Below are 25,195 nucleotides of genomic sequence, written 5' to 3' on the forward strand. Positions count from 1 at the left end.
TAATTTTGCCCACATTGAATCTAGAAATACAAAATTTTATTCATCAGAAGATACTGTCACAAGCCAATTAAGGATGAGATACCTTGTTGTATCTTGCATGCAGACACTTTCATATTTGGTTGAGAAAATACTTATTCAATGTGTTTTCCAGACATACTATAGAAATAGTTCATTCTTAATTACTGACCAGATGATACATACAATTATTCAAAATATAATTAAAGAATCTTTGTGAGCATGTTCACAATACCCCACATGCACACATTTGCACTCTTTTGAAAGCCATCAGTCTTATAACAGAAAAAATGCCTCCCTTAACAAATTGCTATCAAATCAAATCAATTCCACCCTAATTCTTATTGCTACTACTTTATCACAAAAGTTTGAATGAAATCCATGAAAAAATAGAGGCAATATCCTAGCAATAAGCATAAATAATTAGTTTTCTACTAGGTCCTCCTGCCATAAAAAATATACATAGTAATACTTGTACAACATAAGTGTTCTAGAGTAGTAATACATGTACAACACAAGTGTTCTAGAGTAGTGATACTTGCACAACACAAGTGTTCTAAAATAATACTTGCACAACAAAAGTGTTTTTGAGTAATAATACTTGTACAACACAAGTGTTACTAGTGTAGTAATACTTGTACAATACATGTACAACACAAGTGTTCTATAGTAGAAATACTTGTACAACACAAGTGTTTTAGAGTAGTAATACCTGCACAACACAAGTGTTCTAGAGTAGCATTACTTGTAAAATACATGTACAACACAAGTGTTTTAGAGTAGTAATAGTAATGTGATTGTTTCTATTATGCATCATAGATAATCTCTGATATTTTATGATTAACACCTATGGTTCACATTCTACTACTATATAACTTTTTGTACATGTACATGATGTACTGGTAAAGATTCAAATATTTATATCAATATTCATTAGTTTTTACCAGTTCTTCCCATGTCCCCTACAATACTCACAAACATTGTTATTATGTGTTAATACATTTTTAACGACCATTGCAATCAACTAGATCAACAAATATATTTTCTAAAAAAAAAAGGTTTGAATGAAAGAAAACTTTTCTAATGTGAAATTATAAAAAAAGATACCCTCCGGGTAAGATTTCTTAATATTATCTTGATATTTTTTTATTACACAAAATTAATACACTAACAACATTGTTTTTAATATTAATACCAGTACACATACCCACCACCCAACTTGTACTAAAATCTAACCATCCAAGAGGTTTTTTATAGAGTATTTCTCCATCTTATCTTCATCCCATACCTATCACTCAACTGCTACTAATATCTTACCATCTACACCAAGTTCTTTAGAGTATTTCTCCATCTTATTTTCATCCTGTAGTACTATAGCTTTAAACAGGAGACTGAGAGACTGTCGGTTACTAGGTGTCAGAGAATCATACAATCCATGGTCCAATAATACTAACTCTGCTTTGTTATCCTCACCCTTCCTGACAAATACTGTAAAGATCACAAAGATTTCAATTACCAGCAAACGGACTGAGCATGTAATAATTTCTTAGTTAAAAAATACTACAATCACCTTCAGGATATTTGGTTAAAAATCTTTTTTTTTCTCTTATAAAGGTTTTCTCATTTTTGCAGTATGTTATTTTGTAAACTGATCTTTAGCAAGAGTGAAAGCAGATCGTCTGAATGGTACATGAAGTACTTATAATTAAGCCAGAAAGAAAGTCAAAGTAGCTGTTAAGAACTACTGACCTTGTTTGGTATGTGATCATGCATGAGTCAAACATAGACCCTACAAAGAGCAGGATTACTGGTGTTAATAGGGGAAAATTCCCTGTCTCTCTTTTTAAAAAGTATGTTGATTTTCACTAATGTGATTAATATTAACAAGACATCAACTGTGTTGAAAAGCTTTAGATAAAAAAAAAAAAACAAGAAAAAAGCCCCAATTACACCATTTGTATAATTGCTGATTTCTTTAACTTAGGTTTACATACAGATACAATCTCTATACTCACATACAAAACTACATTTGTAAATATATTAAACAATCTCTATTGGTAAGAAGAATTACCATTGCCTGGATGAGGATCAGCATGGACAAATCCTGTCAGAAATATCTGATCAGAAAAACTTGTTACCAGTTTTGTATCTACCTGAAACAACAAGGCGACTTATTGTTTTTACCATCTATTAAAGCAGATCTGTACATTGTTACATATAAAAAAGTATATGGGATTAAACACTGTAAAAAAATCAATATCTTTTTGTTAAAAAATAATATTATCTAATAATGCACAAAACAAAACAGACTATAACTAGTAAATTTGTGCAATGGTTTGAATAGTATCTAAGATATTGTACTGTCACAATAATCAGTTAGAGAAATTTTGAAACAAATCTGATTTTTCAGATAAAATCTTGAACACATATGTGAATTTGTAAACATGTAAATGTAGATTGTTACTGTTTATTTACATTATGAATCATATCCAATCAAATTATTTGTAACATCCATAATTAGGGTATTTTCTAAATGTTACATGTGTATATCCTTAAAGAACAAATAATTAGGGAGCAGCTAAGCATCACCACTGAATAACTGACCAAGGCAAACAAAGCTCCAAAAGCAAGCTAAAGCATGCATGTCAAATTCAAAAAGTTATCCCAATAAAATGATACCTTTATGAAGAACGCTCTACTTACACCATACAATGACGGCCTATAGACTTTATTCTTTCATAATTTTCTACTTACATCATACAATGAAAGCCCCAAAGACTTCATTCTTTCTAAACATTCTACTTACACCATACAATGACAGCCCATAGACTTTATTCTTTCTGGATGTTCTACTAACACCATACAATGACAGCCCGTAGACTTTATTCTTTCTGGATGTTCTACTTACATCATACAATGACAGCCTGTAGACCTCATTCTTTCTGAACGTTCTACTTACATCATACAATGTCAGCCCCATAGACTTTATTCTTTCTGAACGTTCTACTTACACCATACAATGACAGCCCATAGACCTCATTCTTTCTAGATGTTCTACTAACACCATACAATGACAGCCCGTAGACTTTATTCTTTCTGGATGTTCTACTAACACCATACAATGACAGCCCGTAGACTTTATTCTTTCTGGATGTTATACTTACACCATACAATGACAGCCCATAGACCTCATTCTTTCTGGATGTTCTACTTACATCATACAATGTCGGCTCCGTAGACTTTATTCTTTCTGGATGTTCTACTAACACCATACAATGACAGCCCATAGACTTTATTCTTTCTGGATGTTATACTTACACCATACAATGACAGCCCGTAGACTTTATTCTTTCTGGATATTCTACTTACACCATACAATGACAGCCCGTAGACTTTATTCTTTCTGGATGTTGTACTTACACCATACAATGACAGCCCGTAGACTTTATTCTTTCTGGATGTTCTACTAACACCATACAATGACAGCCCGTAGACTTTATTCTTTCCGGATGTTCTACTAACACCATACAATGACAGCCCGTAGACTTTATTCTTTCTGGATGTTCTACTAACACCATACAATGACAGCCCGTAGACTTTATTCTTTCTGGATGTTCTACTTACATCATACAATGTCGGCCCCATAGACTTTATTCTTTTTGGATGTTCTACCAACACCATACAATGACAGCCCATAGACTTTATTCTTTCTGGATGTTCTACTTACATCATACAATGACAGCCCATAGACTTTATTCTTTCTGAATGTCCTATTTAATTCATACAATGACAGCCCCAGATACTTTATTCTTTCTGGATGTTCTACTAACACCGTACAATGACAGCCCATAGACTTTATTCTTTCTGGATGTTATACTTACACCATACAATGACAGCCCGTAGACTATTCTTTCTGAACGTTCTACTTACATCATACAATGTCGGCCCCATAGACTTTATTCTTTCTGAACGTTCTACTTACACCATACAATGACAGCCCATAGACCTCATTCTTTCTAGATGTTATACTTACACCATACAATGATAGCCCCAGAGACTTTATTCTTTCTAGACGTTCTACTTACATCATACAATGACAGCCTATAGACTTGATTCTTTCTGGATGTTCTACTCATATCATACAATGACAGCCCATAGACTATTCTTTCTGAACGTTCTACTTACATCATACAATGTCGGCCCCATAGACTTTATTCTTTCTGAACGTTCTACTTACACCATACAATGACAGCCCATAGACCTCATTCTTTCTGGATGTTCTACTTATACCATACAATGACAGCCCATATACTTTATTCTTTCTGGATGTTTTAATTACATCATACAATGACAGCCCATAGACTTGATTCTTTCTGAATGTTCTACTTACACCATACAATGACAGCCCATAGACTTTATTCTTTCTGGATGGTCTACTTACATCATACAACGACAGCCCCATAGACTTTATTCTTTCTGTATCACTAACTTTACATCCCTCTATAAACTCTGCTGTCAGAACTCTCTATAGAAATTTATAATATGGGTGACAATTCATTCAATATCTTATTATCAGATCTAAATATTTCTAAGGGCAATAAATTTAGTTACAAAATCATTCTAGCCAGAATTAATTTTCCTCAACACCATAATCTTTGCCTATAAATACCATATATATAATGTATTAAGAGTTATTCCATAAAGATATAAATCATACCCAAGAGAAGACCATCTTCATCCTTATCAGTCTCTGTAAGTTACTTTTATTTCTATTTCTAATAGAAAGATTCAAAAGACTAACTAAGGCACGGAAGGGTTTGATTTTGTGCTTTATTTCACTGGAATAACACTTATCATTCTAAAGGCTATCTGCATACATTGAATAATGCAGTGCTGTTAAGCAGATTCCATAGGAATTAAGCTTAGAAGAGGATTCCTATCAAAGAATATACAGCTTTTGTGCACCGCTAATAGTGTGATATCAGGACTAAAACAACACTGAAATGGTAGCCACAGTAAATGGTGATTATGATAAAGTACATAAAATATCGAAAACAAGAAGACAATAAGATGTGTCACGCTACCTCATGCTAAGAATACCCCTAACATTTCTGTCAATATATTACTAAGGTATAAGTTAAACAAGAAATAGATAAGCAACAAACAAGGAAATTACAACTGTTTAAAAGAATATTGGCTTTAAGTACAAAGAAAGAATTTGAATGAGACCATCAAAAGAGAAATGATTTATATGTATGTGATATAACCTTGCTAGATTTGTTCCAGTCCACCTTAGGGACATAAACATATCTTAAATGTTTTAAATCTCTCTGGCATCTTTCTGAATTCTTGCCTTCATTGATAAAGTCTAACTCTTGAGCTAAAGTTGCTTTCATGTCCTGCAAAATATAAGTATTCATCACATGAAATATTACATACTGGGAATTGAGGTAAACAGGGAATCACCAATTGTTATTTTAATAAACTAAATATCTTTCATCTTCTATATATTTTTATCTTAAGGGTAGCAAAAGATAGGGCTAATCTTATGTTTAGACCTATACAGTAGTCCCTCTCTTATGTCATCACCCATACTGCAATCTTATTTTTAGACCTATACAGTAGTCCCTCTCTTCTGTCATCACCCATACTGCAATCTTATGTTTAGACCTATACAGTAGTCCCTCTCTTATGTCATCACCCATACTGCAATCTTATTTTCAGACCTATACAGCAGTCCCTCTCTTCTGTCATCACCCATACTGCAACCTAATTTGTAGACCTATACAGCAGTCCTTCTCTTATGTGGTCACCCATACTGCTATCTTATTTTCAGACCTATACAGTAGTCCCTCTCTTATGCGGTCACCAATACCACAATCCAAAACTGTACACTGTTATGTACTAGTACACAAATTATATGGAGTTTTATTTCACATTTGTTATATATATGTAATGTATTTGTTAAAGCAAAGTGGCACAGAACTATTGAGTAATTTTTTTCAGCAAGTTGTCACTTCAGACATTTGTTTTTTAGACATTTGAACTTCCAAAACCATTATCTTTCATACGTGAGCTAGCATAGTAAAATTATTTGATTACATTCATTCGTAATTTGGGGGGGGGTCAGGACAAAAGCCCCCCATGAGAAATTATTTTATCACTTATGAATAATATTTCTATTAGTACTGAAAGTGTAAAATTTGAAATTTAATTTCTAAAGTGTTTCTTTTTACGACAATATTTTATTAATAAAATGATAACAGTTGTCAAATATACACTCTTTAAAAAGGAAATATATCTAAAAACAGTCATTTTGTTTTCTTTTTAAAAAGTGTATTACTGGCAGTTTTTCTTATTTCATTGATGAAATTTCCAATGATTCTGGTAATAAGGAATACAATATCAAATATAAAATGAGTAAACCATTGAAAAAACATACACAGAAATTGAACTATTTTAATTCATGACAGAAACTTCCTATACTAATTAGAACTGAACAAAATACACAAACAAAAAATGAAAAAAAAAACGTACACAGAAATTGAATCATTCTAATACAAACAAAAACTTTCTAAATACACTAAACAGAATTGAAAATACACAAAAAAAAGATGAACACAATAAAAATGCAATACCAATATAAAAGGAACAGTCACAACAAAATAAAAAAAATAAAAAAATACACAAAAAAAACCTACCAAACAAAAATAAATACATATTTTTACATTAACATTAGATTATTTTAAGATGGGGGGCTTTTATCCTACACCCAATTTGAGGGTAAACTGCAAGACAAAAGTTGTCAATCGACAGATAAGAAAACTGATCCTTGTCACTATCAATTTTTCGAATGAATATGACTATGTTTTAGAATATATAAACAAATCATAAAAGATTCATGACTGAAAAAAAAACAAACCAAATTAATGAATCAAGCATTTCTGAGTTATCGGTCCCTAAATATGCAAATATATTCCCACTTACAGTATGTTGTAACACATTTGCACTGGAGCTAACTAAAATCAATTAAAGGTGTGACCTAAATGGCTAATTGCAAACAGATAAAAAGGTACCAACTCTTGTTTGCAGTTTGAAATACCTGGTTTGTTTTTAGTATTAATTACCAGCTGTAATTATGACAGATTCTTCAGACTAATTCCACACTTCATTGCCCTCGCTTGAAATATTTACAATTTGGTGAACCTGATCTAAGGGCTACAGAGTAATTGACAATCCATTTAATAACTTTATTAAAAATATACTTTGGAAAAATGCTCAACATGATCTCCACTGAAACCTACAGTTCATATACTATTGATGAATATGGCTAGATCTTAGTTTTTCATTCACAGTTGAGGCAGCTGATGACGTCAAAGAGGTGGCAGTTTATAAGGAGCCAATTTGCACTATGTCGTTAATGTAACTGAAATCAGGTCGCATAAGATGGGTGGCTTTCGGTCAGGAGGTTGTATTTAGAGAGGGACTACGGTATATAATTTAAAATTATCGAAAACATAAAAAAACAATACATATCTGAGAAAAAATGATTGAACATGAAGTTGCATAAGTTGTAGTGCTAAGAATATGAACAAGTATAACCCAACTCATTCCATATATTGAAAAATAATGAAGTCCAACAAAGCAGGAAATCGATATAAGTTAGTAACCAAAATCCCTTTAAAAAAAGACCCATTTATATAAAAAAGCACATACCAAATTTGAAGGGAATCCATTGGGAATCAAGACAATTGTGAAAAAATTAATGGATGAAGCTCACAAAATGATGGAATAGAGGGGCGTTAAGTAGGGGTATATTATCATATGAACCTACCTGTAAAACCCATGCAAAACCAAACTTAGGATGAATCCAGCCAATAAGTGTCAATAGAATTTCACATGTTCTAATGTCTCCAGCAAATCTATCTTGTAAATCAATATACTGAACCTAAAAATTATAAAATACTATCAATCCAACTCAAACTGACTAAGAGATAACAAAGTCATATACAAATTGATTGTAACACAGATTTCAAAATTAAGGTTAATAATTCATTTAGTTAATAAAAACCCAAGGAACTTCACAGTGTTCTTTTTTATTATTAACGGCTTGAAAAACAGAAACTTTGTTTATAATAAAACAAGGGACTTATTAATAATCTCATTTTAAATAATCTTATACCATAAGGATGCTCCATTGCCAAATTCTGTCAGAGACCACACCTTAACAGTCCAATAAAAATGACTGACAGCTTGTGCAAAAAGTATGTGTGATGCATTACACTGTTAGATCTACCAAGCAAATTTCTTGAGGAGTCAAGTGTTTTATAAAAGTCTCCCCCAAAATATCATGACATGGAATCCATCACTGTGGGCCCTGATGTAATTTAGTTCCTTTATAAGGACCACTGTACCTTAACAGCGACTTTCTTGCCGTCTTTAGTTTCAGCTTTGTGAACCTGAGCCAGACTAGCTGCAGCTATTGGTTCTCTATCAAATTCTTTAAACATCTCTTGTGGAGTTACTCCAAAATCTTCTATAAATAATTCCTCCACCTGTGACAAGTCAAATAGACAATTAAAAAAGCATAGTGATTGTAGTAGAACCTCTTCTCATTAGAAGGGTATAAAACAAATCTGACAGTGTTGTATTGATTTAGGAGGTGGTGAGATTGTCTACTGGTATAAACATGCTAAGTACTTGCTTCTGTTTCATGTTTTAAGAAATTTACTTGTGATAGCTATCAGTGGTAGATTTCACAAAATATCCTACATGTATATGTAAATCCAGTGATATTGTCTACCTTAAATTACCTCCAAAACAACGTCGTTTCCCCTCCATGAATGTTTCCCAATTCTCAAAAGTAAAAAATTATCCCAAATAAGATGATTTAATCAACAAATTCAAGGTTCTGAACCATCATTCCTAATTTCCCTATCGAAGAGGATGTTGCATATGAGGATTGGGTAGTTTATAGCCAGCAATAAGTAAGTGTAAAGTCGATAGTAAGTAACATCACAACATGACTTCCTGCTCCGATGACACACCGTGACTTCCTGCTATGAAGACACAACCTGACTACCTGCTATTATAATGCACCGTGAGTACCTGCTATGATGATACAAAGTGACTGCATGCTATGAAGACACAACCTGATTACCTGCTATGATGACATAACTTGACTACATGATATGATGTCATAACAAATGAGATTTCCTGCTTTGACGTCATCATGTGACTTCCTTTCCATGATGTCACAAGATCTCCTGTTATGAAATTCTAACATGACTTCCTGTTATGATGACACAACATGACTTCATGCTATGATGTCACAATGTGATTTTCTACTATGATGTTATAACATGACTTCCGATAACAATGTTGGTTATTAATGTGCCTTTGTGATGTTATGTGACTTTTTAGTTTATTTTGAAGGAGTGTTATCTTTTGATTACTGTGGATTTTATTACTTTTGTTGCTGGGACCTTTCAGAGCTTACTTGAAGGTGCGTTTACACTTATTGAAGACCTTTTGGTGATCTCCTTATTTACAATTTTTATAGGGGTTATACGATGGTGCATTTGTTATGTTTCACTATATCTGTAATTTTTTCTATTTCTGTAACGTTATTAAGTATGACCAATTTAACACTAATACTTTATGTGAAATGAACGACAGAATAATTAACATGCCTTTACACATTTTGAAGCTTGTATTCAGTACAATATAAGTGTCCACCAATGGCTTACTGTGGTGTTCAGCGTTTCTTGTTCTTTGAAGATTTAATGTTGGTCACATAGTATTGTAATTTTGCATGATCATTATCTTAGAAATCAGAATCTGTTTTTTTCCTTACAATTATCAAAGAAAGAATAACTTCATAAATATAGATAATAACAATACATGGACTTAATATAAACCCCAACAGACATTGATTGATAACACGTTAGAGACCTTGTGTTCTACACCAACCTTAATTATAAACCCCAACAGACATTGATTGATAACACGTTAGAGACCTTGTGTTCTACACCAACCTTAATTATAAACCCCAACAGACATTGATTGATAACATGTTAGAGACCTTGTGTTCTACACCAACCTTAATTATAAACCCCAACAGACATTGATTGATAACACGTTAGAGACCTTGTGTTCTACACCAACCTTAATTATAAACCCCAACAGACATTGATTGATAACACGTTAGAGACCTTGTGTTCTACACCAACCTTAATTATAAACCCCAACAGACATTGACTGATAACATGTTAGAGACCTTGTGTTCTACACCAACCTTAATTATAAACCCCAACAGACATTGATTGATAACACGTTAGAGACCTTGTGTTCTACACCAACCTTAATATAAACCCCAACAGACATTGATTGATAACACGTTAGAGACCTTGTGTTCTACACCAACCTTAATATAAACCCCAACAGACATTGACTGATAACACGTTAGAGACCTTATGTTCTACACCAACCTTAATTATAAACCCCAACAGACATTGACTGATAACACGTTAGAGACCTTGTGTTCTACACCAACCTTAATATAAACCCCAACAGACATTGATTGATAACACGTTAGAGACCTTGTGTTCTACACCAACCTTAATATAAACCCCAACAGACATTGATTGATAGCACGTTAGAGACCTTGTGTTCTACACCAACCTTAATATAAACCCCAACAGACATTGACTGATAACACGTTAGAGACCTTGTGTTCTACACCAACCTTAATTATAAACCCCAACAGACATTGACTGATAACACGTTAGAGACCTTGTGTTCTACACCAACCTTAATATAAACCCCAACAGACATTGATTGATAACACGTTAGAGACCTTGTGTTCTACACCAACCTTAATATAAACCCCAACAGACATTGATTGATAGCACGTTAGAGACCTTGTGTTCTACACCAACCTTAATACAAACCCCAATAGACATTGATTGATAACACGTTAGAGACCTTGTGTTCTACACCAACCTTAATATAAACCCCAATAGACATTGATTGATAACACGTTAGAGACCTTGTGTTCTACACCAACCTTAATCTTTACAAAGTTATCATATAGTACAACCAAACAGAAAATTACCTCATGGGCCTTTCTGACTAGAGCTCTATCTTGTAAAACCTCTAAAGTTTCTATATATTCTCTTGGTAAAACATGATTCAATGATACAAGGCCCTGACCTAGTTTAACATAAAGTCCTCCGTTCTTTAAACATCCTAGTAACAGTCTTTCAGCGGCACGTTTATGGCACATCTTAATCACATTATCATACTCTTTAGAATCTTCTTTTAAATTCAATAAGTTCCACTTATAATCAGCAGAAATGGTCAGTCCTATCACTAATGATCTGTAATAGAAAGAAATCACATTATACTCATAAGTACCACATAAAGAAGTGAGAAAACCATACACAACTGTCTGGATAGGATTCTTATTATTACATAAGTACCCCATAGAGAAGTAAGAAAACCATACACAACTGTCTGGATGGGATTCTTATTATTACATAAGTACCCCATAGAGAAGTAAGAAAACCATACATAACTGTCTGGATGGGATTCTTATTATTACATAAGTACCCCATAGAGAAGTAAGAAAACCATACATAACTGTCTGGATGGGATTCTTTTGCCTCTTTGATTGAACCTAATGAAGAACTGCAAACATTTAAATGATCATTAATCAGTGTTCTAGCTAGGATTTGAAAATAGGGGGGCGCAGAGAAGAGGACACTTTAACGCGTAGAATGTTTTTTTTCAACAAAAACAGGGACATTGATTTTGTATGTTTGTGTTAAGTCTGTAATTTGTATTCTTATTGCTTGCCTGCCAACTTTTGAAAATGAGGGTCGCATCATAATTTGCAAACTGAGTAAATTTGACTGCATGTTTCAGATATGCATGACATCCTTATTGTATTGAAAGACCAGTATCAGATGACCAGCTCATTCACCGCTATATATATATAGCAATTAATGAGCTAATAATGTAATACTGAAGCCTCAAGTTCCATTGAGAGAGTTTAGAATTCAGTTTCAATAAAAGCAAGTTGTTGTAAGGACAAAATATGTCAATGTTATACCAGTGAGGGAACATGTTAACTTATGGTGGTGATAAGGGCAAGTGATTCTTTAAATTAATGACATACTATGAGGTGAAATGTTGCATGAAATGTTACAAATATACAATATTGTTCCAATTAAATATCAAAATCTTAAGTAAATAGAAGGGATATCCTTTCCTATAACTACTGCAACTTACGGAAAATGCCCTTTACTGTTGAAGATATAGAAAAATTTTTAAAATATTGAAATTATAAGGGAAGTAACTGAAATTTTGAATAAACAAACATGTACATCATGCAATTGTTTACACCGGTAGTTCTACAAAATTTAGACCTGTTAACTTGAAAATATTTGTAAAATCAATCGTGCAGTTAAAATTAATTATTAACCAATGATTGGCTGTCCATAAAATTGTTACAGATCTACTCGGGATTCATTTTCTACTTTTCAATCATTATCTGATAACCCTAGTCAGCTGATTGATCACCGATAATTACCTGAGGGTTAATTACGACAGGATGTAATTAACGAAGGTGACACTTCTTAATTGGCTTGGGGTAATTTATTAACAAGAGTGGAAATCTTAGAGCGACATTCAGATAATTATAAATGGGCACTAAGGGGGCACTCAATAGGGGCAAAAGGGCATGGGTGTGATAAGGGCGGGGTGCAACGCCCCTCCATTTAGCCCTAGCTAGGACACTGATTTATGATTCATGTGCAGCCAATAATGATATTCATTCTTGCTCCACATGTAATATATATAAAATAAAAAAAAACAATGCATTGTGTATGACTGTATGTTCTTGTTTTCAAAGGCTGTTCTATACATGTACAAATGTATGTATGGGTCACTGAAAGTGTCATACAAATAGTGAAATTTTTGTGAAATCTGAATTCATAATGCTTTGTGGAAAACCTATATTTTTCATTCTTATCTTTATTAGCTCACTTTTATTGATGTAAAAATTCTAAAATATACAATGCTTTTTCCAACAAAAGTTACATGTCACATACAACAAGAGAACTTTTAATTGTTGTTTTCATATCTTTTACAGATAGCAACTTATAGCCATCACATCAAAATCTACAAGATAATCATTAAGTTAGTCGATATAATCTCAAACTCCCAAAACAAAAAATTCAAGGGCCATAACTCAAAAATTGTTTGACTGAACTGAAATTTTTACTTAAGCAGTAACAAAACTACATCTATCAACAAGCCACATTGCATTAATCAAGTCAAAGTGTCAACCCACTAGCTAATAAGTCCATAAAGTGTAGCAGACTAAACAAAGATATATGCACTTGCTTGGTTTTCAACACTACCACTACTTAGTTATTAAAATGAACACACCTGAAAAATCTCCCAACTCCCCCAATGACAACTCTTATCTTCCTTTTGTTTGCTTCATCCAAAGATACATAGTAAACTCCTAGTCCAGCCGCTCCAAAGCTTAGACCATAGACTAACTTCCGCTTCAATGTGATCTTCAAGCTAGTGGATTCACCATGTATCTGAGAATAGTTCCTATGTCGAGCCCTTGGTCTATGAAGTCTCCTCACAGGTGTTGCTTTCTTGTGGAGCTGGGAACAGTTAGAACATACTCTTCTACTCTCAACTTGGAATAGTTTTCCCATGAATGATGACATGGCACATAGAGTTGTCTTACCTCCTGAAAAAAAATAATATATACTGATAGATTAAAGGACTGTTTTAACAAAAAGTACATGTGTATTGTGTATATGAGGCTAAAAAAAAACATGAACAATTTACCTAATTTCTAAACTGTCTTTAATAACTGTATGAAATTCACTCAAAGCTGTCTTCAATGTGAGTTTCATTACTGAAAGTGCACTGACAGGTCAAAGTTTGAAGACATTTGCAATAGACAACATATACTAGAATAAGATTAATGATATTTTTTTAAATACTTTTTTGTCGAAATTTGATAATTTAGCATCAAGCAGCCATCTTGTTTCACTCACAAATTTCAGCAAATTAGTCTTAAACTTGTGACTGTAATTCAATGATTTCTGAAATTCTTATGAATGAAATTTTCAGGCACCACAGCTACATTGTAAATCAAAGTTAAAAGGGAATGGTAAACTCAACTCTGCTTTATACATAATGCTACTATAAAGACAACTGTTACCAGTGGAAAGATGGAAAGAGTCGTGAATACCAAAGGTCACTTTAGTATTTATGTTTCACACTGGCACAACAAAATAAAGGTAGCCAAAAGACATAAAAGTTTAGTTAAACAATAAAAGGTAACACAATGTCAACCACTCTGTGTGGTTTCTCCTTCCATGACACATATACCGTGCTCCAGCCAGAAGGGCACTTTCTAAGTTTGAGAAGGGCTCATTTTTTTTTTTGCAATGTAGTTTTTCCTATTCTTGTTGTATTATCTGTTGTTTATAATTGTCTTTGTACTTGAGGGTTTTTTTTTGTATTGTCTTTTACTCATTTTGAAATCAATGCATCATTTATAGCTTGTGAACCACATATAAGACACAGTCTTAAATGGTGGGCCATAAAACAAGCTGTAAATGGCCCCTATAATAAATGAAGTGAGAGTATACATATATGTAAATGAGAAAAAATAAACCTAATCTATATATAACATGAAAACAAATAACATAAAAAAACAAAGACAACCATAGAACTATAGGTTCCTGGCTTAGGACAAGCACATAAAGTATGTGGCAGGATTAAACATGTTTGTGAGTGCTCAACCTTACCCCGTAACCTGGAAGCTAGTCCTAAATCCAAAAGCAACTGATAAGCACACCTTGTTCACTCAAACAAAAGTATCAACAAAAAATACATCCAACACAATTTAGTGAAAATATATCATAAAATGTCTCAAGTAATACAAAGCCTTCATGAAAATGCCAAGATAAAAAGCAAAGATTTAAAATTTAAATTTAGTCTTCCCAACTTATGGAAAAATGAACAAATATGGTGAAATGCAACAAATCCACCAGCATATAACATAAATCCAAAAGTAGTAAATGACTTTCATAAACACACCTTCAAGTACATTTTGTAAGTTCTGAGTTAACTTTCATCCTCAGAGATACATGTAATTATTCATTTAATTTCTGATGTCATGATGTTCCATGAGGCATTTTTTAGTCTTTATACTAAATACATCTAACTTATTGACAATAAATGGCTGCGATGGACAATTCTTCCGAATATAATGAACATGGGTACACATTATACAATTAAAATGGTAATTGGAACAACATTTATTATATAGATACATGTAACTGTGGTAGACTCTTTCTAGTTTTCAAACACTTAGATATGAAAGAGGAAGTCAATCTGAGAACTTTATATGATTTAGGACCAAGTAAAATAAAAGTTAACATCTCAAGATGGCATCATTATTTGCATACCTGTTAACCCTCCCTTTTTGAGAAAGTCTCCCACGTGGGAAACACAAATCTCCCTCTTTCACCTATTTCTCCCCCCAAAATCTCCCTCTTAGCAGAAATACAGCATAAATTTTGTTCTAAATGGCTTATTAAATGAACATAAAAACAATGTTTATTTAACCTTATAATCATTGAGAAACAATCAACACAAAAATATTCATTGTGTTGTACTAATTACTGACATTTGATAAACCCTTGAAATATGTAACATATACTGATACCACCCACTACCAAATTTCCCATAACCAAATCATTATATTACTGATTTTTCTATTACTAAAAGGAATTTTTAACTGAAACTTGGTCCTAAAGTTCCAATGATGTTTTAAATCAATTGAATTTAAAATTCATTGAAAACATTTATGATATTTCTAAACTCAGTCGATTTTATGTTATCAGAAGTCCTAAAAGGTGTAACAGGAAGTTACCATACCAAACTAATTATTGACTATTTCTCAATTTCCAGTCCAAATTTTACATTTTTCTGAAAACATTCAGAGATTTAAAATTCACTTTAAGACTTTGGATAATGTTTTGAAAGATTTGATATTTTTTTAAAATAGAAATGTTGAAGTTTGAATTTTACACAGTACTGTAACACGAATCCTCATACAAGAAAATAATGGATACGATCTTATTGATCAAGAATGAAAGTCTTACAAATAGAATCTGATGCAATTTTTATTTATTGCCATAAAATCTTTTAATTATATTATGGTATTCTAATGTGTAATATATAATAAAATTGTACAAATTATAACAAAAATACTGGTAATTTGGGGTTACACAATTCAGTACTTTTGAAAACAGAAAGTTAAATAAAAATAAAATTTTTTAAAACATTTTCAAAATTATTGTTTCTAGCCTAGCCATCACATCATTTTGTAGAGTACAAATTATCTGCTAGATATATCGAATAATAATGAAGAAATTGACAAAAAGAGTATTTGGGTATTGGGAAAAGTTGGTATGGGTACTGTTACGGGTTTAAACATTTCAGAATATACCTTCTTATATAATTTTGATTAAAAACACATAGTACATTAATGAGATTATCATAGATTTTCCATCTGTCTTATCTTTGAACGTGAATTTGTAGCAAAATTATCCTTTTTTTTCCTACGAAAAAGGTCTCCACTCTAAATCTCACTCTTATACAGCTGAAAAGAGGGAGACCTCACTCTTTGAGCATTCAAAAGGTTAACAAGTATGTCTTAGGACTTCATTGTTCCCCCTGTGAAAACCACAGCAGTAAGTACACCATGAAACCATGAACTTTTCCTCATAAGAAAGTTAACTCACAAGGACTTGTATAAGTGATTACCAGTACATGGATATGCAAGATATGCTAAAATGGGGACCTCAGTGGTATATACAGGTACCATCATTAGACTATTTTCATTTACAAGATATACATTTGTACTGATATGTACATTGTATATACCAGCAAGGCCCTCATATCAGAAAATCTTGCATATAATCATTTTACGATTTCATGTGGTTAACTGGGAAAACCCACATTAATATGAATGAATGATGAGAAAAACTCAGCTGAAAAGCAAAGTCAATAAATGGCAAACCTAATCTGCAAAAGTCACATGACAAATGACCCCAGAATGTTGATACTTTTCACTGAGCCAGCACTCCACAGTATTGTAGAACTGCCTAATTTTGGTCTTGTAATCTGATGCTTTGTAACATTTATCACTTTAAAAAATTGTCAAGCATCTGTAAATCTATATATCTAGAAATAGCTCAAGCCAAGGCCATCAGGATGCAGTAAAAATTTTCTGGAAAAAAATTACCCACAGCATATAGGGTTACCATAGAAACCATGCAAAAACATGCGAAAATTTGCAAAAAAGTTCATAAAATCAGGTTTAAAAATATCAAATTTCCCGCAAAATATCTGAAATTTTTATTTCAATCCCTGAAACTGTTCAAACTTTTCCCTTCAAAAACCCCTTCCTCATATGGGCATCGCCAGTTAGATTTTGAGCTATTTCACTTTGTAATCCACTTATTAAATTTAGCATGGTAAAAAATTGACTTACTTTCACTTTCACAATGAAGTCAAATTGTCATTGAAAAAAAGCCCCTTCAACATTGAAAATATATAAAACATTGCAAAATACTTTTAAAAGTCCCCTTTTTTCAGAAAATGTTTTATCAACAATAGATTCTTCATTTTTAATCACTATAGCAACCACCGGTTTCCATTTATGTCATTTTTCATCCCTAGCCAAAAGTGTGAAACTAAACTAAACTGTGGAGTGCTGGCTGACACAACATGCACTGAAAAATTGACTTGTTTCAACATTGGTTATATTGACAAAATACACTAATATACTGCAAATCTTTGTTCATTTTATCATTGAAATACAGCAATAATGAGGCCAAAATCCTGACTTAAAAACAGTTGATTCCCTTACATGGTAAAAAAAACTATGGCCAAACAACAGAGAAAACTCCTTTATCTTCAATTATGACGTGTTAAATGTGCTTCTGTCAGCTTTTGCATTGGGTGAAAAGTAAACAAGGGAAATCTTGTTTTCTGAGAGGGATATTTTATTTCTTCCTCATCACTCACAACGGCATAATCTACGCAGCGAAATGGAAATTTTAGTCACCAAGAATTTTTAAAAATAGTTAAAAGTTGCCAGCTCGTGTTCTTTTAAGAGAAGTGAAGTCACTGTGAAATTTGACAAGAGAGACAACTCTAGCCCTTCTACAATGTAGGTAATTAACATCCAAAATGGCAGCAATTTTTGTAATATAAAGAAAACTTGAATTGGAAAAATTTCACTAAATGTTAATCAGTTCCACACAATTCAGGGAATATTTCACCCCTTCTAGCGACTTCGATAATGGATAAAACCAGCATAACTTATTTGAATGAAACATATTCAACTTATTGAGTTCAAAATCAAAGAAAACAATCACAAAAGTAAAGGTACATGTACATTTTGTGTTCCTTGATTAAATATTTAATTCAATGACAACAATTAATTTGTTTACTCAATGAGAGACTCTTACAGTGATTTTAAGTTTTAAAAGAAAATTAATAATTGGTAGGTCCAGCTTGGATCAAAGTAATGTGTGTAAGTGCAAGTGGGTCTGAAGTGATACTTTGTTTCGATAAGACCAAAATAAAGATAATTAAGCTAACTATTATCACTTATAAAAAAAATCAAGGAAATTTATTGGATAATAGACTACCATATCAAGATGCAGTCATTCATTTATCAATTTAAATAATAACTATCAATTATTTGAAAATAATCCCACTAAACAATGTACATGTAAACATACATGTACATGCATGTCTGTGCATGTTGATTTGTACTTTGTATAATTACAATACAAGTGTACTCATCATAATGTCAGAACAGAGATGATTTACATAAATTATCTTTTTCCTTTTACAGGAAGAGACCACATGAAGGTATAGATCATTCTTTAAGAACATGTTACAATAAGAAACAAGTTCTCAATGAACTCTGATCAATGTATTGTATGATTTCTACCCATTCCAGACTCACTTCTTCCTATCCCTCCTGGAAGGGAGAAGTTTATTCTCCGATTCACTGAATCCTAGATTATGCCCTGCTCACTGAGCCAAAGAATTCACTCCAAAAATAGATGAAAACAAACATCAACCATTCTTTTCATCAATTTAACTCGAAATAACAGTTAAAGTAATGAAAATATTAACACTTTAAATGATTTCTAAGGCATACTGGATTGAAAACTTTAGAGCGCTGCCATTTATGGTTACCTGTTCATGGACATGAAGTTTTAAATTTCACTACCTACTACAACGCAGGTAAGCCTTCCTGTCACAGATCTGTGCAGATTGGATTATGGGATTTCTGGGCCACAGATGTACTAAACTGTTCAGTTGGAATAAGAGATATGATATTATATCATAAAATGTTAAAGCAGCCTTAAACCAGTTTAATTTATGTTATAAACTGCAATTTGAAGTCTGAATAAGAAGAAATCCCATACATAAGATTAGAGCTGAAGAAGGAAAAAATCTTACGTAGTCTTCAAATAAATACGAGACTACTTATGTTGCTGTATTCGTCATATTTAGTTCTCAGTTATTTCAGTGTCGTAAAGGGCTCTCTGGGTGGAAATGTGAAGGAGACACACGACGAGAACCTGCTTGTCATGCACCTAACTGAAAAGTTTACGTAAAATGTCAAGGGAGGTAATTAATCAGGGCTCTTGTAATACCCGAAATGTTCCGGACAGGAAACGATATTTTCCTGCGTTTGGAGTTTTCATATTACAACTCTTACGTTATGCCAGAGCTTGCCGTAACTACGCAGACTTTTTGTATCGCTCTAGACTTCTTACAATTGGGCTTATGGAACACTTTTTAATGGATAAAACGAGAACAAGAAGACACTGATTCTCTGTCAGAGTGGGTAAAGGCCGTGAGGTCTTTAATTTTGAAACGTATGAAAATTTTAAGTATGTCAACGAGTGTTAATGCTACATCAGTTTTCAAAGAACCCGATGTAGAAAAACATGACAAATATGTTGTTGTACCAGCAGACAAAGCCCGAAAGATCAGTGGTTTTGTCTGCAAAACGTATAATATCCATTTTTCATTATCAGAGGTAGAAGTAGAAAATAATGGCAGGGATAAGACCTATACTGTCAGTGCTCTCTCCAAAGAAGAGATATTGGAAAACCATTAATCTGTGCTATCCTCTTTTGGTCTCTCTATCGAAGACGATGACTGTGATTTACCGTCTATGCACTGGATACAAACAAAGCTACATAGCTGGATCTTCAAAACGTACCAACAAACCTAAGACTAAGAAATTTTATTTTAAAGTCGGGTTTCAGTATAACATGAAACATAAGCTCTGTAGAGCTTTTAGCCTACATACATATAACAAAACATAATGAATAATAAAACAAGACACACATAAGAAGCACAGCACAAAAAAATTCACAAGACACACACAGTACAATGAAATAAATAATAAGTGTCAGTTGAAATTCTATGTAACTAAAAATGGTTGGAAAAATAAAACTAGAACTAGAAGCAACTAAAAAAAAAATAAGATCTGCAGGAGCCACATCTGCATGAGCTGCCATTCCAGTTATTAATGAGGCTTTTTAACTGGTCCAAATTTGACTGAGAACGAATTTATTTGGCAGCTCATTCCAGAGTGTGACCCCAGCATACCTTACTGAGTGTAAACCAAATACTGTTGTTCTTACCCTAGGAACTTCTGTCACATTGTCCTTCTTAAAAGAGTAATTAGATTTTTTAAAGGTACAATGTCATGTAAATAAGTTGGAGACTTTTTGTGGATAATTAAAAAAAAACCAACTTCTATTGCCATATATCGAAGACGTCTTATTTTAAGAGATGGAAAACCAGATTTTAAAAGTAATTCTTTCTAATGTACATTCATAATTTTCATAAATAAAGCGTAAGGCGCGTTCTTGAATTTTCTCCATGTTTTTTGTATTGCTCTCCCCACAGAAATTCCAAACCACTGGATAGTAATTAAAATTAGACATTATACCAGAAGAGTAGATAGTTAACCTCCCCAATTTTGACAAATGTTTTCCAATGCGTTTTAAAACGTTTAACTGCCTTGACGCTTTTTTACATTTATTTATAATGTAAGTATTAAATTTCATTTGATAATCAATTGTCACCGCCAGGAGCTTCACTCCATCTTCACAAACAATTTCGTTCCCGTCCAAATTAAATTTTAGATCCCTATTTTTAGTCCTTTTCCCAATGGCAATTGCCTGGAATTTGTCCGAATTAGCCGTCATCTGATTATTTGAAAACCAATTTTCTAAAATAGCACTTTCATTCTTGACTAACCGTCGATGTCGAAGCTTGAGTGTGACAATGTATTATCATCTGTATAGTTATATAAAGTAACAAAGTGAACACATCGTTTAAAAATATATTAAGCAGTACAGGTCCAAGGATAAAACCTTGGGGAACTCCTTTATATATATTTTGACATGTACTAAATACAGACCCTACTCGGACACATTGTGTTCTATCAGATAAATAACTACATATTAAATCAAGTTGCATTATCATAAACTCTTTCAAAACTTTTAACTTCTATACTCACAGCTGTCAAAGAAATAGGGTCTCCAGTCCTACCTCAACACTTGTTACTCCCGTAGTGGTATTAATTCAATGTGGATCCTGAAAAATTCGAAAGATCTTCTGGAGACCTTCTATTCAAGATTATTATCAGAATATAATAGCATTAAGACCTATGATTTTTCAATACTTCTGTTCCCCATACTCAGTTAAAATCCCGAGTTAAAAACATTATATGTTGTTGTTTCTCCAAAAAAAATGGTACACATAGTTACAAATATATAGTTTTTGGTAGAGATTCCTCATACTTTGTAAAAAATAATTCTGAATCATCTTCCGAATATACAGAAGATGTTTTCAAAATGCTGGAATTTTTAATCGACAACATACTTGCCTAATGTGGTGAAATCGTTTTTCTAAAAAACGGTCGGCATTCCAATTGGAACAAATTGTGCTCCTCTACTTGCTAACCTATTCCTTCACTCTTATGAGGCTGACTTTATAGCTGATCTGATCCGAAAGAAAGAACATCGTTTAGCTAGATCCTGTAATCTCAGTTTCCGCTATATAGATGACGCATTACCGTTAAACAATCCTAGTTTTGGGGGTTTGATACATTGCATCTACCCTAAAGAGCTTAAGATAAAAGATTCTACAGACACTGTGAAGTCAGCCTCTTATCTTGACCTACATTTAGAGATCGATGGTAAAGAAAAACTATTGACCAAACTTTACGACAAACATTGACTTTTCATTCAGAATTGTCAACTTTCCTTTCATCTGTGGCAACATCCCTTCAGCACCTGTGCATGGATTTGTCTTATCACAACTCATACATTATGCCAGAAATTGTCGCAACTACGCATACTTTTTTTATCGCGCTATACTTCTTACAATTAGGCTTCTGGAATAGGGTTATGTTGCTACAAGATTGAAGTAATCACTATACAAAAGTTTTATGGTCGTCATGAACTCGTGGTTCAATAAGGTGTATCCATCTGCACCATGGAAACTGATTTGTTCAACGTGTCAGTTTTCCTTTCCTCTTTCGTCTACCCCGGACTTGACTTTTATGGGCAACTTTGGATGTAAGCAGAGGACGCTTACCTTACCGGTTCACCTGGTCCATGCTCCTGGTTTTAGTTGAGTCCGAGTTGCTCATTTACTTTGTTACTTTGTATGTATTATTTAAGTTACTTTATGTTCTTTGTTGTGTTTGTCTGTTTTCCATATCTGGTCTTTGTTCCCTGGATTACATTCTTTGTATTTCTGCTAGAATCTTGGTTCCCTTGGTTACTGTTTCTGTGGAGGGGTCTAATTTTTATTTTCTATCAGATGAAATAAATTATTGGTGAAAACCACGTACAATCTTGTACGGAAGGGTGCCTTGTCAGAGTATGGCATCGGCGAAATTTTGACTTTGATCTCAATTTTCACAAATTAAAACCTCTAGATAGGACCAAATATGTGTGCATAACTGAGCATACCAGCATGCATTTGTAACCTCAGTAATAGGAATGGTTACATCAGGTTACATGGTTACAACTTAGTAGGGCAGTACTTTGTAATTGGTCTTAGAAATAAATATATAAATAGTGTATGGTTCTTCGATAGTAACATTACAATCATATGTAAATTTAATTTTCGGTCGAAACCCAGGTTACATTGGTTACATCTGGTCGTTTTCCTTGTAAAGTTCAACACAATTCAGTACATTTTTATTCGGGTTACATGGGTACGCTGACACTGGTTACTTTATTGGGGTTACGAATTTTGATTTATTGGATTTTTCACAAATTTCTTACCATATATGTAGACTCGGTCAATAACTATTTATATATTCTAAAAGACAATTCTACATTTCACTGAATCATTGGTGAAAACCACAGACTTGACCGGAAGGGTGACCAATCAGAGTATGGCATCGGCAAAATTTTCGCAAATTAAAAAAATTCCGGTCATAACTGTTAATAATTTCATACAATTTATATATTCTAAAATACATTAAAATTCTCTATCAGAAGATATCAACTTAAGTAGCTGTCTTTGTAAGAATCATGCAAAATCTGAAAAATGTGATACACCCCAAAAAAGGCTACGTATTTTTATTTTTGTAATTAAGTTGTTTTATGGGTCTATACTATGAACTGTGTAATTATTCATTCAAATCTGCCTGCTCTTAGGAGATAATTGACATTGGAAATACAGTAGATTCTATTGTATTTGAGCACCATTTACAGAGTTATCTCCCTTAATTTTGAAATCTGCAGTGCATTCTATATAATTTATATCTCCTAAGAGCACGAGTTAAATGAAAAACCACATGTTTATTTCTGTTTACTATGACATTTCAAACAAAATATCAAAAATAAAAATATGTAGGCTTTTTACCCATGAATCACATTTTGCATGATCCTTAACTGGAGTGCTACTTAAGTCTGTGAAGTATTGGTGAAAATCATAATATTGGTCGGAAAGGTTCAATTATAGCTTCCGAAATCGTCTATATGAATATCACGAAAATAAACCATAGATTCAAGTGTCTGCTTGATAAATCAGCAAATCTCTATTTTACTCGAGCTTTTTTCAAATACAGACACTCTGTTAAAAAATTGAAATAAGACCGGCAAACTAGCCAAGCAATCTATATATTGCAGAAGCCGACAAACTAGCACAAAAAGTTAACAGCAAAACATGAACATTGAACTATGTCCATTTTAAGTACGGAATGCTGAACAGAAAATTACTATTGTATTTAATTTGCTTTCTCTGGGTTTCAGCACTTCAGTACTTTGATTTCCTTTGACGTTTTCCTATAATACACTAACTGGAGACAGGCGACCATCCAGAATAAAAAATCAATCTCACATGACAGCATAGTTACATATACTGGACTATGCAATGCATTCTAAATTTGAAAAAAAAAAATAAGTTGTCAAATTTTACACATGATCAGAACGAAATCTAGTTAATGATTGGCTTATTGAAGTTGAAATGAAGACTATAGAACTGCCCAGTAAATATAAAAACTACCAGCTGCTGCTTGCCCTGTGTTATGAGGATTTCCTTGATCGTCGTCCACTGAAGACCAATGGGTGGCCTTGGAATGACATATTCATCCCGGTGGGGTTATTGTCTCTTTGACATATACACCATATCAATTCTCGTTATAATACAGTTAATAGAACGGAGGAAACTTATGTACAACATGTTTTATCTCAGACGTCAATGTATCATGCAGATAATTGGTGCTCACCAAAAGGAGAACCCCACCATTGTTCATAAAGTATCAGCAGATAATTGGTGAACTCACCAGAGGGAGAACCCCACCATCGTCCATAGAGTACAAGCAGATGATTAGTGAACTCACCAAAGGGAAAACCCCACCATCGTCCATAGAGCACAAGCAGATAATTGGTGAACTCACCAAGGGGAGAACTCCACCATCGTCCATGAAGTACAAGTCGACTGCAAATAGAATTACAAAAAAACTGTTTCCACAGCTTAGCAGATTACATTCACCATACAC

At 33.0% G+C, this 25,195-nt stretch overlaps 1 protein-coding gene across 12 annotated transcripts in view; it reads right to left on the minus strand.

Annotated features, from left to right (window-relative positions):
• LOC148615518 (putative aarF domain-containing protein kinase 5) overlaps window positions 1-25,195 on the minus strand; it is a 36,474-nt gene extending 11,279 nt beyond the window's left edge. For 7 of the 12 annotated variants that reach the window (XR_015921999.1, XM_088581807.1, XM_088581798.1 and 4 more), the window contains exons 1-9: window positions 19,609-19,789; window positions 13,471-13,789; window positions 11,132-11,396; window positions 8,430-8,570; window positions 7,850-7,963; window positions 5,283-5,414; window positions 4,457-4,540; window positions 2,087-2,168; window positions 1,333-1,503 (exon numbers count right to left, since the gene is read on the minus strand). Coding sequence is in view for 11 of the 12 variants with exons in the window: in XM_088581807.1 (XP_088437933.1) it covers window positions 1,333-1,503; window positions 2,087-2,168; window positions 4,457-4,540; window positions 5,283-5,414; window positions 7,850-7,963; window positions 8,430-8,570; window positions 11,132-11,396; window positions 13,471-13,766 (1,285 nt within the window). In the remaining variant the exon portion in view is untranslated. Of the gene's footprint in view, window positions 1-1,332; window positions 1,504-2,086; window positions 2,169-4,456; window positions 4,541-5,282; window positions 5,415-7,849; window positions 7,964-8,429; window positions 8,571-11,131; window positions 11,397-13,470; window positions 13,790-19,341; window positions 19,361-19,608; window positions 19,790-20,807; window positions 20,826-25,093 lie in introns of those variants that run through there. The other 5 variants (XM_088581802.1, XM_088581804.1, XM_088581800.1 and 2 more) reach the window with 5 other exon arrangements.

This window comes from Perna viridis, chromosome 5 (genome assembly GCF_037379345.1).
Source record: "Perna viridis isolate PV_CMFRI_1.1 ecotype Kerala chromosome 5, ASM3737934v1, whole genome shotgun sequence".
Taxonomy (NCBI): domain Eukaryota; kingdom Metazoa; phylum Mollusca; class Bivalvia; order Mytilida; family Mytilidae; genus Perna; species Perna viridis.